Raw genomic sequence first — 15,856 nt, forward strand, 5'->3', positions numbered from 1 at the left:
TTTTAACTAGAGCTATGTCCAATAGAAAATTTTACTATATCAGCATATCGCACCTCTCGTTACAAAATTCAGGCTATTACCAAGTTGTCCACGTCACATATACGTGTGAAAAAGTTATCAATTTCGAAAACTTGAAATCTCTGTCAATGAATAATATGTAAAGTTGTATTTTAAATCTTCCCAGCTTTTAAAACTTAAAGAAAATATGGTTTTTTTTTTTGGCACATCAATTGCACAATGAAAAAGCAAAACGTGGTCCATTTCCTTCCCCTATCACTTTTTTTTCTTCTTCTTTCAGACAACACTTTCCCTCGCGTCATATACATGTTCTCAAGAGTTCACCAAGCTTTTAGATCATCAAGTCCACGACCATGTCCCATTTAAGATCAAGCCTTCAAGGCCCCTAAATCCTAGTTCTTCGTTAAAAAAAAAGAATCAAATAGATTCGAGATCAAGCCACCGAGACACTCGAATTGTGCTCGTGTGGAGAACCAAAAAATGACTATTCCATTTGAGATCAAACTATTAAGATGCTCGAATCGCATTTAAAGAATGAGAAGGGTTTTTTTTATTTAGATTCAGAACTGTGGAGAGCGATATCAGTTGCTAGGGGGTTGGCTCAGTTGGCCAACGATTCTTGTCCAGCCACAAGCGACGGCCTGTTTGCCACCTCTGCGCAAGGGTCGACAGGCGCTTCCATATAAGCCAGTCTTCTTTGGAGCAAGATGATATGGTTCCTAGCAACAAAATGCAGCTTGGCTTAGTTCATTTACGTTTGTGCATGGTTTCAAAAAGGGTCTAGGGGCGAAAGGCATGGTGGCCAAGGAGAGAGCATCCCGAGTTCGATACTTTTGTCCTGCCAAATCAAAATCGAAATCCGGAAATTGGGTAATCTAGGTTACTCTAGCAACAACATATCCCCTGGTCATGTTCATTACAAAACAAGAATGTCAAAGGTGCGAATGTGAGCTTACGTGGTCTTAAATCAAAATGTATCTGGCCATAACTTCACGGCAAATTCATGTTCGCTCAAGCTACGTCTGGATAAGCTCTTGAGTCTCTGCCAAAATTGCCTTCTCTTTCCCATTCTCAACGGGCCGGAGCTACAATGCCTCGCAGCGTACCCGGTCTCTTCATCCTCAATCCCAGTTGATGCTCGGAAGCTTCCCATTTGCTCTAGATGGTTAGAATCTTTTGCTGGTGTACTGTCGCCTGTTAATAAAGCTTCAACAAATTCATGCGGAACTTTGCTGATTTTGCCATCAACACAACTGGAGGATTCTTGGCCTATGCAACTTCCAAGACTTAGCTCCTTCGTCTCATCAAACTCGTTAATAACTAGCTTCAAGGCTTGTACCACTTCACCCATGAATGGACGGTGCGATGCCTCCGGTTGCACGCACATTGAAGCTATTGCTGCCACCTTGGCCACACTATCAAACGACATGCTCGATCTCACAGATGGGTCAATGATTGTTTGCAAGCCCTCCCTGTCAGTGAGGAGCGGCCGGGCCCAGGAAACGAGATTCTCTTGGCCAGGGGGTTGCGATAGATCTACCGGCTTCCTCCCGGTTAAAAGTTCGAGGAGGACTACCCCGTAGCTATAAACATCACTTTTGACTAGAAGATGACCCGTCATTGCATATTCTGGTGCCAAGTAGCTGGAAAGATGACACCGTAGAGATTTAACTTTACCAAGGTGAGATATGACAAACTACGCAATCATCTACTTCTATTTGAGAAATTTTTGCAGACATTTTTGTCATATTCGATTAATAGCTGTGTTTCCTTAGGAAGCGATAGAGGTAAGTTAGTACGATAAGTTATTTTAAAGTCATCTTCTTTTCACTAGCAATTATTCGACAGTATGTTAAAACATGAACTTAAGCGAAAATTTTCATACCCAAAAGTCCCCATGACATGGGTAGAAACTTGTCTGTTGATCCCCTCATCCATTGCAGCTCTAGCCAATCCGAAGTCAGACACTCTTGGTGTGAAGTCAGGCTCCAACAAGATGTTGCTGGACTTGAAATCTCGATGTATAACACGAGGGCTCGAGTCTTCATGCAGGTAGGCCAAACCTCGAGCCGCACCAAGCGCGATCTTCATTCTAGCGCCCCAGTCAAGCGGATCATTCTCCTTGTCACAGCCTAACCACAACATAATGCCAATTAGAAAAGTAGTTCAACTTCAACCAGTCAACTTTTGTGTTTGAAGCATATAAAGACTTGTTCTATGTACCATGTAAATGGGAATCAACACTTCCATTCGGTATGAGTTCATACACAACGCAGCGGATGTGTTCTTCCATGCATATGCCGATTAGCTTGACTAGGTTTCTGTGGTGGAGACGGCTCAGCATTTCCACTTCTGACAAGAACTCACGGCTTCCGTGATGATCATCCCTCTTCAGAACCTTCACTGCCACCTCCTCTCCGTCGCCTAATACGCCTCTATAGACTATCCCGAAACCGCCTTCTCCGAGTACTCTTGAAGAATCGAAGTTGTGGGTGAATCTCTCGATGTCGTTTGAGCTGAATGTTCTGGCAGATCCGGCACATAAGATTCCATTAGAGCGGAACGATGTTGATGCCGACTTGGACACACTTCTCTGCATCACACGCTTAGTAGAACCTGCTGAGGACGTGGAAAGTTTATGATGGGAAGAAATTATGAGATGCCACACATCTCAGAAGAAGATGCATGGTCAGTCAAGGGAAGAATGAGGGAAAACAGTGGTAAGACTGAAATTTTTTGCTAGCAACTGCCAAGCAACACAATATGCAATATTGTCCTGAATGTATTAATGTATATTAACAATGCGTTTGTTTATAGTTTTAAATTTCACTGCATTGAGGAGGAACCTTTTTTTTGGTTTTTTTTTTAAAACAATGAGAATAAAAGTGAAGCCTCGACGCTGAGAATCTGCAGAATGTAGAACCTGAAGGTTTAGCTGGGGAGAGAGGCTGTGGGGACTTTTTAGATTGATGATGACGAGCTTCGCACTTTCTCAGTAGTATCCACGTGATTGCTGCACACACGATTAATACCATGAAAGATGATAGACAAAGTACAGCAATCGTGCTTCTACTAGGGCCATCTCTTTTCCTCTTAGGCACATTAACTCCTAATGGTTTTGTCACCGGGCCTTTGTCCTCATTGTCCGTGTACGGTGAACTGTCGGTGGTACTGATGCTAGAAGGTGGCGAAGGTGGAAGACCTGTGGAGACATGGTTGGAAAAAAACCACAATAAGTGTCCGAAGAAGATCAACTTCCTATTATCGTATTTTAGCAATGTGTGCTACTGCTACCTATACTCTGAGATACAATAAAGACTTTTGAAAACGCTGTATTCTTCAAAGAAGTTATACTTGAGCCGTACAGTATACCAAGCTAAAAGTACATGAAAATTCTAAAGGAGAGTAAAATGTGAAGGAAGGAATATGCATTAACATATCTTCCTGATATGGTCTCAAGAAATTCTGACATCACAATGACAATACCTGGATAGCCAACATAGAGAACTTCATAATCACCGAACAGTGATGCCTCCATCTGAACCTGCTTGTGGATGAATTTTCGATAGATTGCCACTGCAGAATCATTACTGAATTTTGCCCCTCGGGGCACCAAATTAATCAAAACTGTAGTTTTTTCTAGTTGTGGACTGGCTGAATTCGCTCCCATTATGCGCACTTGGCTATGATCTAAGGACAGACTGACAGCAATTTCCTTGGCAAGCTCTGTAACCAAAGGGAAGAATGTGTATAGCGCGACTGCTAGCTGAAGTTTCACCTGAATTGGCCACACACAGCCACAGGGAGTTCCAGGAGGCGTGTACGTTAACGGGTCTGTGCATATTGCTGATGCGCAATCTACGCAGCATCAGATGCAGAATACAATCAGCTTTACAGTTCTTTCTCGACAACAAAGAAACTAATTATGCAACAAGTCTAATTATCGCTGCATGAAGTCTAATGTAAGGAGCAATATTATGTACCTTCATTAGGAGGTGGAGGAGGTAATGTCAGAAGTGGCCTTGGTGGTGGAGTCTTCATTTTCTCCGCTGATCCAAAAGGGGAGAGTTTTGGTGGAATAGTAGGCTCTTCAAGAAATCAAACAGGGTCATATCACGGTAGTCATTAGGATAATTGACATATATCAGACGAATCCAACACAAGAACTGGGCAAAAGGTTGTCTTCACATACTATCAGACTGACTTGACAGAATTGCGGGTGATGGTGCAGGCGCTGGTGAATGTGATCTTCTAGAAGTAGGGAATGGAGATTGAACTGGCGAAATAGAAGGGCCTACATCACAAAAGATTTGCCAAAAGAATAAATAAAACCCAAAACGACTAAAGTATACATGATCCATTGAAAAGCCAACCTTACAAAGTCGGAATCAACCTGTTCGGTGGTATACATGCCGTGGAAACGGAGTACTCTGTGGAGCAGAGTCTTTGAAGTGGTTTCTGACATGGTGATGATGCCTATGAGATGATACTGAAGGAGCATGTGCATAGTCGTGTATCCATTTATTCACAGGCCCTTGGAAAGATGATACAGAAGGTGCAACTGCAATACTTGAAGGCTTCATGACCTTCGGCAAAATAGGTGCTACAGTAGGATTCAAGTCTTAGTTATTGACGGTCAGCGGCACATGAAGATCAATTCGTCATGATAAAATGTTGCACGTTCTGGCTTATAATTTTCTTCTGAACTTACATTTGGTTGGTGGTTCGTGCATAAATGCTGGAACATGCCATGGCCTGTTTGAGTGTGAATCAACTGGCTTCCTGTGTCTTTGCACGCTGCTGGTAAGAGGACTAGCCACCGGAAAGAAGGCATTGTCTGTGAGAATGGTAGAGCAGATCCAACCGAAAGATCATTAAGGTAAGTGTGAATATTTTTTGCATAGTCAACAGATATTTATGGGAGAAAAACAAGGAACAGTAAGTAAGATGATGAAGGGGGTATTTCGTGATGGATGGTTGCAACTAATGGCACATATGTCATACACGATTTCTTAGAAAAGTATAGAAAGTTTGGATCGCCTCGGAATTTCATAAGACAGCAACTGATAAACTATGGCTGAAGCTGCATTTTCCGATGATCATACTATAGCTCTTCATTAACTTGTTTCTCTTGATGCAGTTCTAACTTCTAATCACATTCTTGTTTGAAATGATAATGGAGTCACGGGACAGTGGAAGCAAACTGCAAACTCAACCATACAGCAACAGCGTGGAACTCTCTGAAGCAGAACATTGAGTCACCATATTAAGCCAATCTTCTAATTTTCACCATATCAAGCCAATTCTGTCAATTTATCAGTGTGCTTAGCCACATTTAGCTTCCTACACACGGGGAGTGATTCTAACCATTAGGAGGTACAATGTGAGCTTCAGGCATAGACAATTTAGATAATGCTCAATCTCAGCTCACACACACAATTTTACCGGGATCTGCATCTGATCCAATTGGTAACACGATGGGATCATGCAAAGTTCAATCTCAATGCACATTGAGACAAAGATCACAATCAACAAAACCATTACCTGCAGATCCGTGAACCGACAGCAAATTGCAGAGCACAAGTACTCCCATCAGCATGAAAATCAACTGCATTAGCATACCCATTTTTTTTTTTTTTATCGCTCAGCTCAGTTCAAGAAGAGTGTCCAGCTTCAAAGTAAAGAAAAAGAAGTGAAGAGGAAGTATTGGAAACTGGAACATTTCAAAGAACCAAATCATGGGTATTGCTCAAAGTGACAGGAATCACACCTGAGTGTTGGCAAACGCAGAAGACCCACATTTAGTATCACAGAAGCAATGGGTAGAGAAGAAGAAGAAGATTCTTTTAGTAGAAAAGAAGAGGTGGTTAGGTGGCTAAAAGAAAAGCGCCAACTGCTTCTTTCTCTTCAAACTTATGAGCTCTGTTAAAATGTGCAGAGGTCTGGAAGCTAGACACCGACGAAGATAATAATAGTCGAACTTAGGAAAGAACCAAGAAAGAAAAAAGGAGGTCCTTGATGCCTGATGGTGTGGTTTCTTTTCACATGCGTGGCTAAAGTGAAGCGTGATGAACCAACTGATCAGGCAGAAAGAAGACAGCACAAGCCTCAAAAAGGGCTCACAAGAACATTCTTGGTGGGGACAGTGTTTTTCACATGATTCCTACTATTTTGACTGCTTGATTTTGGATGTTTTATGTACCTATAAGTAGTCGGGTCTTCGTGTTTAGGCTCGGAAGTTATCGAAGCCGAGTATTTGATTTCTCGACTTTGGCCACATTGCGACGTTCTTCCCCTTTGGACGAGATAAATCTCGAGCCACAAAGTATTCTATTCATCTCATAATTCAAGTAAGATATAAGTGAAAATCTCAACGAGCGATTCAAATATCGAATCGGTTGTCTTCAAATTCATATCGTACATTCTTTAACTCTCCCAAATGGTTCAACAGTGCAACGTCTGATTTGCTTGGCCTCTTTTCAGCTGATTCAGGCATGATTCCCTAAAGTTTATTATGAGCTGCACTTTTTGCATTACTTAATTAAAGATCAGCTATCCTCCCCCCATTGAATGCTGGGATCTAAGATTGCTTTTCAACGTTTGGATATGATTGGTCAGCTAACTTAGCTCCTCAACGCGATGTCCTTTTCTCATGGGTGCTTTTGCTTTACTTCTTTATCTTCTTTTTCCTCTAGCTCATCCAGGTAAATTCACCGAGTCGTCTTCTAGCTTATTGCAGCTATGAACCCATTCAAGCAACCATTAAATGCAACATCCAACACAAAATCAATCATTTACTCGTACAAAATCATCACCTACTATAACATAGTATGGACCAAATGACCCACATGGACATTAATTCAATGAAGCTACGGATGTTGAGGATATGTTGTAGACCCCTCTCACACACATTAGTCAAATCAAGATCTGGAAAATTTTAGGGGGCAAAGATCTTTGCAGTAGTCCTAGGAAAGTGTGACATTATTGAGTTAGGTTTTTTTTTTTTTTTTTTTTGAGACCGACATTATTGAGTTAGGTTGGGAAGCCAAAGAAGAAGAAGAAGAATAAAACAAAGAGTTAGGCAAATATTATTCCAACAAGCAGCGATTTTTTTTTTTTTTCCTTTCTGGTGCCATTAAGAAAAGGTAAAAGAGTTTAGAAAAAGAAGAAAAACCCCATCGTCTGCTTTCGTTTTGTCTTCTCGACGTGATTATCATTCATATCTTTTTCTCCTTTTTGTCCACCTTGGAGGAAGAATTACATCGAGATGCAATCATGTTCCCCCCTTCACAAAGGAGATTCACGTGGCAATTATGACGTCATTAAGGCAAGTGCAAGCTACTCGTCACGTTATTCGGATTAAATCCAGTCAATTAAAAAATAACTACGCCTAATTGATTTATAAGAAATGATGTAATGATTTCGGACGTGTCACGTCATGTGTCATTTCAAAGCCAGACCAATCTCTTGGACGACATGAAGACAATAAGCAGCCAACTCATTTTTGGTAAATTAAACAAAAAAAAAACATTCCCAAAATAATTAAATATTTTTCAATGATCCTAAACAAGTCGTATGTGTTGTCCCCCACCATTTGACCCAAGCGAGGTAGGTTAGGTGAGTTTATGCAAAAGTGTTGACAGAATAGGACTCTTAAAGTATTAACTCATATTTATGAAAATAAGTTATCAATTATGTAGCGCCGACATTCTTCGGAGGTTTTTATGTCGTGTCCGACACTTCCCGACATGTGACCGACACGTGATCGGCGTTCCGGATACGCCGGCAACACGCGAGTCTAGCATCTCGACACGCCATTTTGATACGCACGAGATTAATTTTAAGCATTTTCAATAAATTAGGAGTCGAAATGTAAATTTATTAAAAATATATATGCTTAAGTTATATACCCAGCAAGTAAAAAAAAAAAAATAATCGTGAATCCCTAACAGAAGAAAAAGAAAAAAAAACTTACCGCTAATGTTTTTATATATGCATGATAATCTATCATGTATATAGAAGAATATACATTTTGTATACAACGTGTCCCAACGTGTCGGAATTCTCCATTTTTCTTTATAAATCAAGTGTCGTATCGTGTCGCGTGTCGTGTCGATGCTATATAGATTATAAATGTGTTATCTTAAGCTTATGATACAGATCAAAAGGGGTTCCAAAGAAAAAATGTCAAAACAATATGGGTTTTAGTGGGTTAAGTAATGAACCCATTGTCAACCCAAACCGAGAAAAACGAGACTTTATATGTGCTCTTCTCTCTCCCTCCGTTGACGGCGAAGCGGTACCGCCACCCTCACTCTGACGCTCCTTGCCTCTCTCTCCTCCCCTCAAATCTCGCCGGGCCTCTCCGCTTCTTCCGCCGCTCCGCCTCGGATTGTCTCCCGGTATTAGCGATATCCTACCAAGAGCACTATTGGTGTCCACGTTCATCTGAAAATGGATGACAGGATCGGCTTAGACCAGCTACTTGCACTAAATGTATGCAAGAGCAGATTGGTAACGACCGATTGTATTCTGACTTCTAAAACTTTGGTGCATGGCGTGTTTATATTTAGAAGGTGCTATTCAGTTCACTTTACCAGGTCCTTTTGATTGTTCTCACTAAACACGACAAGTTTAGTGAGAACTTTTCTTAGCAGTTTGTTAGTACGCTGCTTCAAGTGCGTCTTGATCGAGAGCTAAATAAGATGCTAAGCTAACTACTACCATAATCGAACCTCAAGTTAACTCGCAAGAGATGACCCCGATTTTGTGACCGAGTTTGAATCTTGATATGGCACTATAACTTATATGAATACATTGTTTATGTTAATTTGGATGGATGATGTTGAGTGATTTGGATTTGGACTTTGCTAAGCTGACCGTCCCCACCGTCAGAATTAGGGGACGGTCGACTTATGACCATCCCCATTTTTTTCTTTTTACTTTTATGTGTTTTTCTTATAAGTTAAAATTAGAAGATAGAATTATAACAAGAATCGGCAATGATTGAAAACACCTTATTCTTTCTTGATTGCAAATCAAATCAATCTTAGAAGTTGCAAATCAAATGTCCATGCGATCACCCAATTAATGAGTTTTTTTGTGCAAAACAAGCGACGATGATGTGTGGGTCTACGTATGAGATTCTGCCGGGCTACGCGATCACTTTCTTAAAGTTTTGTCTTCTAATTTTAGCTTACAATAAAAATACATAAAAATAAGTAAAAAAAAAAAACAAGGGACGTTCGAGACTAGGATGTTGGAGGCAGTTGTCAAAAGAGAGGTGGGCTCAAATGCCCTGGTGATGAGCATTGAGTCGAATGTAGCCCCCCACATGGGCCAGCGACCAAATTGGACATGTATCGGTGGGGAACCCACCAAGATAAAGCCCGTTAGAATTGGTGGTGTAGGGGCCCAATATCTCTGATGGGCCGTGTCGCTAAACTCATGTGCCAACAAAGATTGTGCTCAAGTAAAGTAGGTTTAAAATAAATGCCCAACATGAAGCAAAATTCAAAATCAGCCTCCAGAATTGAGGCTGATTTCGTAAATTACCTCATCTATTTAAATTTGTCTCGTATAATCTCTTTATCATACTAATTTCTACTCTACCTTCCCGGAGTTCATTCTCCAGCGAACTCCATTTAAAATATTCTGACGAATTCCTTACAATTTCCTCTTTCTTTCTTTTTTATCTCATTAGAAATCATATAAAGACAATTCTTATTTAATATAGCTATTTATGCAAGTATTTTACGGTTAAGAATTATAAGTGCGTATCTTCCCCTCCCTCTCTCACCCAAGAGCTTTTCAATGTTAATTTTGAGAGCCTTTTTATTTTATTTTATTGTCGGACACAAATGCCCCTCATATTTGGGTAAATTATGCAGACACCCCCCAACTTGCTACGAGAACTGGACCATCAACCCCAATTCAAATAAAATCAAAAGCAAAATCGCCCGACATCCTCCATCCAGACAATATATAAAAACATACAAATATAACTCATTGCTTATTGGGGACGGTCAATCATCAATCATGTTCGATTACGGTAAGTAGTTGGATTAGCAGCTTATCAGCTCTCAATCATCAAACAGAGTACATGGTACTGGATAGGACGAAATTTCGTCCAACTCTGACCTTTAATTGATGTTGTCATTGCTTATTGGGGACAAGGTTGTTGACTGACATTGGACAATTGTCAGTGTTTCTTATGATGGTGGGAAGTGCTGGTGGAGGTGGTAGGCCGCAGGTAGTTTCACTTTTACACCTTCCAATTCATGCAAACCATTGGTTTTACCCTCAAAAGCATGTTGCCAGCTTCATTCACATTTCACTGTGACCGCTTCACAATAGACTCTTTGTGCTTGTGACGGTCGGTACTTTTGTTCTGAGATAAGGATATATATCCACATAGAAAGACTAAGTCCATGCTAGCGGTCAGCATAAGTTATCTCGAACTGTCGTATATGCTTGTTTACTGCAGAAATGGCGGATGATCGATTTGAACTGGAGACCTGAGGAAGAAGTTCTGCCTGAGCTGGATAAATTCAAGTCTCGCATTCTCTCTTGCAACACTTGAACTTCTCATGGCACGTTTTGGTTGCTTCTATCAAAGAGATTTGCTTGATACCTAATCAGTGCATCAGATTTTTTGGCTGATATTTTGGACCGTGAAAACCATATCAGTTACTTGATCAGCTTAGAAACTACAAACGTGGGAAAATCAAGTTTTATGCATGCACGTCTTTCTCCCTCTGTAAAGGATGAAGCAGCAGCACGATCACTCTAACGCAAGCAGCAGCATGATCACTCTAACGCTCCTCGCCTATCTTGACCCCTACATAAACCAACGCGCTTGTCAAGCAAAAGCCAACGAAGATAAACATAGCGGACACAGAAATAATTGCACAAGTAAAATACCTAAGAAGTGCCCTAATCTTGTTGAGCCCCTTAAGAACACACACAACAATTGTCAACCAGTTGCACCACCGGTTCGCTTCCTGGTAATCCCAAAAGAAGAGCGTAAATAATCAAATGGCGCCAGCGGCGAAAGAACTTCGTAGATGTTCGTCTAGAATGGGCTTTGGTTCAAATAGCTCCAGCAGCAAATGACCAAAGCCTTGGATATCTACTGCAATAATATTTCTATGCAGTTTGTGGGCTGTACATTGACTTATTTCTGCATTACTTTCAGATAGAGCAGCATCAATCAGTAATCTGACATCTTTTTTTAGTACAGATAATCCAATTTTCACAAGTGCAGATGATAACATTGAAACTAGTATGGACAGCGGGGTCTAAACTCTTCCACAAATTTTAATAAGAAACAAAAGAAATTGCAGATCTACGTTAATTGAATCAGCACGATAAAAGTAGAACTCACCATAGGCTTGGTGTACAGCAACGCCATGAACTCCATGTAATCTATCCCATCATCCAAACACAATGCCGCCATTACAGACAGCAACTTTTCTTCCTCCACAGTCCAAACTCTTGGCATAGAGTCAGCATCATGGCTGAACAATGTTGCAAACCCGGATAAAAAATGAAGCACATGAGGATATCAAGAGGGATTGAATCCAACCGACGAGTAAATCACAAACTTAAAGAATTTGCCTACCGGTCCTCCGTGCATATGAGGAATCTTCCAGCTTCCACTTCAACCACGCCCCTTGCATGATCTTTTAAACCTGCGAGCAATTGTCCCTTGCTTATTTCTTATTTCTGCTCCAAAAGTGTTTCTATTTCTCAAAAGTGTTCTCGGAACACTTTGAGAACATTTTTTTATTATACGCGTTTCTGTTCCCAAAGTGTTCCGAGAACACTTTCGGAAAAGAAACATATTTTCAGAATACTTTGGGAATATAAATACTTTTTTTGGAGCGTTACCTGAATGTCCCATCTTCATCAATAATTTGAGTGGAACAACGTCCACCAAAGTTATTATCCGAGGAAACACGTGCAAATTAGCAAACATCAGTTACAAGAATACCCGATTAAACCCAACAATTCGGAGATTCCAAAAAAGTGACACAAGACACTATTCGAATAAGATACTTCGAATCATATTGAAAAGATGCATTGTGAAGAGCAAGGCTCGAGCGATTACCCATCGGGTTGATCCGATGATACCAACGAGAGACGGGTAAGGATTTTACATTAAGCTTAGGCGGGTATTTATAACCTAAGAATACGTTCCAGAAGATCTACTCCCAAAAGAAAGGAAATATACTCCAAAATTCTAAAGAAAACATTCCAAAACTTTCAAAACCAATAGCTCTATAATTGGTTGATAATATTTGGTTGATATGCCCTCTCAATATTGAATTATTATGTGATGTCGAATACCTTGAACATAGATGGTATTTCAAGCCGCACAGTCCTTCAAAACTTTCTCATGATTTACTGGAATTGAGATCTTGCATATTGTTTTTTGAAATTTCGTGAGAATAAAGTATTTTAAAAAGCTCTTTACCCAAAAAAAAAAAAGTATTTTAAAAAGCTTTTAAATGTGTTTACCCTTAAAACTTAGCGTGGGAAAATTACATATTGTACTTTCTAGTAAGAAACAATGATTGGGAAGCGGAATTACATGGTAGCCCTTGCAAATATTCATGAAGTGAAAGTCAAGTTTCCATCGAGCAAACCTCAAAAAGATGAGATACGACGATACATCATAATTTTTTGGGGTGTGCATCGATCTGGATCCAACTCGGAAAATGGATTGATCATGTCCCCTTCGCCATCTTAAAAACCTATCATCAATCGCTCCTTGTTTGAGCCATCTAGCCTCGACGATCACTCTCCGTCCTCATCGAATCAAATCCTTATAAGGTATTTACAAGAATATATCAAGATCACTCAATTTACGTAACTTTTTCACGTCTTTGTTTTTAGTGTATTCTAGATACTCCTATAATGTCTTACATGTTGTATGTAAAAGTGTCTCACCAAGGGACTTGCTATGTTGTTTAAACTAATGGATTTAATTAAAAAATCATCATGAAAGGGAGAAGAAAGAAAAGAAGAACTTAGAAAAATAGATTTTTTTGAAGATATTTAGCCTCCATGGACCCAAGCTTGTCATCTTGGGCATGCGGTATCCTGGGCCCGACCTAGATGGACCCAGGTGCAGCCTAGACGGACTCGGGCCCGGGCGCCGAGACCTACCTCTACTGCCAAGAGCCCGAGAATGAGCATTAGGGTTCTCATGCCCAAACGCAAAGTTTCTGATCCACGCGCTGCTACCTAATCATGTTTTCGGAAATCATTTTCCTGAATTTACACTTTAGTTGGAAAAAAAAAAGCATTTCTAGTTAATTTATTTTCCTAAGCATTTCAAACGCCGGAAAATGATTTTCGCGAAACAAGAAGAGCCTTAGCCTAATCTCGACATACGTATCATCTTATGCTGGCAAAAGAGAAAATTGCAAATTAGCGTGACACCCATGAAAGGGAGAGCTCTTGGCTGGACCGAAACCTAACGTGTCTTTCAAGAGATAGATCGCAGGTTGCATGTGAAGGAATACCCCTCATTCATTTGGCTATCGGTGAAAGATCCATGCCCTTTACAAACATAACATCCATGCTAATGACTTCACCCACCTGCTCTTAAAAATTGCTCTTCCTTCTCTTCATAACGAGAAAGAGCAACAACCTCAACCTGTACAGCAGGACAGGGTCATCAGGATGAGCTTCATTTCCACAATTAGAGGCGAAAGCAAATCATTGAGAGAAACTCATACGAGCATCGAAGCACCTACATTGACAAAATCACTGAGAGGAGTTTCCTTGTGTGCTTACTGCTTGTGGCTTAGGAACACTTTGTCCCGTATCTGCAGGAGAATACTAAAATGAAACCAGGAACTACTTGGCAGTGTCGATTCTACAAAGAAAGTGCAACAACCCTCATCTTCTGCACATCTGCTCTCAAGACAGGTTCGAGATTTTCCATAGGAGTCTGGATAAAAAGAAAAACCAGAGAGCATTTCAAGGAAAAAAAAAAAAAAATCGACTCAGATCGGTAAAACTTACCAGATGCAACCGAAACGAGCAGATAAAAAACCGTCACTGTCCAAAATGAAAACGTGATTAAGAACAGGTACCAGCCCTTGTTTTATCCCGTATGACAAACAGCAGAGTTGTTTTCCGAGGGCTAAACAATTGCATCATGACCTTCGAGAAGAGCGGAATACAACTCTGGTGTTTGTTTTAGGGGGCAAAACTATTTGGCTTATCATAACGCTTAGAACTAAAACACTTTGATTGATGGATGCAAGTTGATCCGACGATCGAATGAGGAAGCCTAGCGAGATTCAGTCGGCCAAGATGGAGATCGATCGGGAGAGATAGAGAGAGAGAGAACGAAGAAGGAGAGGAGACGGAAAGGATCTCTCAGAGGTAAGTCGCATTTCAACCTCCTCTGCTTTCCAGAGCTCTCTAGGACAATATCACCTAGGGAAATTAGTATAGTTCCGTAATCAAGAAACGCATTATTTTTTTTTTCGTCTACCGAACAATAATAGACTTTCTGACAAAAAAAAAACAATAATAGTCTGATTTGTTTCATCATATTGTCACGGCTATTTTTAAGATTGTACTCTCTTAATTATAATCATCAACATCTCGGAATTGATTCTTGTGAAAGCTCAAACTTGAATTTGAATCGGCGTTATTTGTTTTAATAAATAACATTGAGCAAATAATTTCTTATACGAGTATTTTTCCGATCGATTTTAGAACCTGGCATATAATTGAGAGTAATTTCGTCATTTTGGCTTTTCTTATCCAGTTCATCATTCAGTTATTATTCAGCATCGAATACCTTAAACAATCTCAAAATCATGTAGGTAGACTATTGAGGTGCAAAGTCCTTCAAAGAGTTTTCATAATTTACTAGCACCGAAATTAGTATTTTATTTTTCGAAATTTCGCGAGGGTAGAATATTCAAATTTGTTTGCCCTTAAAACTTAGTGTGGAAAATTACTTATTGTACTTTTTAATAAGAAAGAATGATTGGGAAGCGGAATTACATGTTCGCCCTTGTAAATTTAAAATCAAGTTTCAAATTGAGCACACCTCAGAAAGATCTTCAAAAAGCCTCTTCTCGCAAATCTTCTTTCCTGTGTGGTCGTCGCCCGCTGATGAGATTGGGCGGCCTGGGGTTCACATGCGGGTCGAATTCGGGGCCCATTGGTTTGGTTGTTGACTTTTTTTAATTAAAAAAAAATGTGTAATGGGCGTTGACCTCGAGGCATTAGATGGGGATGGATCTGATGGTTCTTGGGCCTGAGCCGGAAGAGTAAGTTTCACAGGGAAATTGATGCAGGATCTTCAAAAAGCCTCTTCTTCGCAAATCTTCTTTCCCGTGTGGTCGTCGATCGCTGATGAGATTGGGCGGATTGTGGCCATTTCGTGGGTTCACATGCGGGTCGAATTCGGGGCCCCATTGGACCGGAATGTTGACTTTTTTAATTTAATTTTTCATTTATGGTGTCAGCATATACAGATATAAGTGATAAGTGATAACATCTCCATTGGAAGATTAAAAAAAAACAAAAAGAGAAAAAGAAAAAGAAACGAAATTGCAGAAAGATTGGCTATTAGTGGAATACAACTTGTATCATTAACAGATAATCAACGCAACTCCAAATCTTTTGCACTAAGGCTCCGTTTGTTTCGCGAAAAATGAGGCGTTTCTGAAAATGTTTTCCATAAAGTCCTTTTTCAAGAAAATAACGATATTTTCATGTGTTTGGCTGAAATCTGAAAAAGAACTGGAAAATATTTTCCGCCATTTGGTAAGAAAAATCAATTTCCACCATACACGCCTTT

General features: G+C 40.1%; 1 protein-coding gene across 2 annotated transcripts; it reads right to left on the bottom strand.

Annotated features, from left to right (window-relative positions):
- Positions 1–862: 862 nt before the first annotated feature.
- On the bottom strand, positions 863–6,095 carry LOC115737912 (receptor-like serine/threonine-protein kinase ALE2). Of its 2 annotated transcripts, none has more exons than XM_030670323.2 (10): positions 5,563–6,095; positions 4,730–4,855; positions 4,412–4,621; positions 4,211–4,312; positions 4,002–4,106; positions 3,505–3,876; positions 2,942–3,220; positions 2,242–2,637; positions 1,904–2,150; positions 863–1,661 (listed from the first exon to the last, which is right to left on the bottom strand). In XM_030670323.2, exons 1-10 carry the CDS (start codon positions 5,642–5,644, stop codon positions 986–988), a joined length of 2,595 nt encoding a protein of 864 aa, XP_030526183.1. In that variant the 5' UTR covers positions 5,645–6,095; the 3' UTR covers positions 863–985. The 2 variants fall into 2 exon arrangements, with proteins under 2 accessions (XP_030526183.1, XP_048139462.1); XM_048283505.1 differs by having other exon boundaries at positions 4,730–4,830; positions 5,563–6,094.
- Between the last annotated feature and the right edge of the window lie 9,761 nt (positions 6,096–15,856).

Source organism: Rhodamnia argentea, chromosome 8 (genome assembly GCF_020921035.1).
Source record: "Rhodamnia argentea isolate NSW1041297 chromosome 8, ASM2092103v1, whole genome shotgun sequence".
Classification (NCBI taxonomy): Eukaryota; Viridiplantae; Streptophyta; class Magnoliopsida; order Myrtales; family Myrtaceae; genus Rhodamnia; species Rhodamnia argentea.

Excerpts from the sequence above, each read along its gene's own strand:
- LOC115737912 (XM_030670323.2), bottom strand. The coding sequence starts at position 5,644 with ATGGGTATGCTAATGCAGTTGATTTTCATGCTGATGGGAGTACTTGTG. Across the intron at positions 4,107-4,210 it reads TCTGTCAAGTCAGTCTGATA|AGCCTACTATTCCACCAAAA; the intron begins GTATGTGAAGAC and ends GATTTCTTGAAG. Across the intron at positions 2,151-2,241 it reads TGTTGATTCCCATTTACATG|GCTGTGACAAGGAGAATGAT; the intron begins GTACATAGAACA and ends TGTTGTGGTTAG.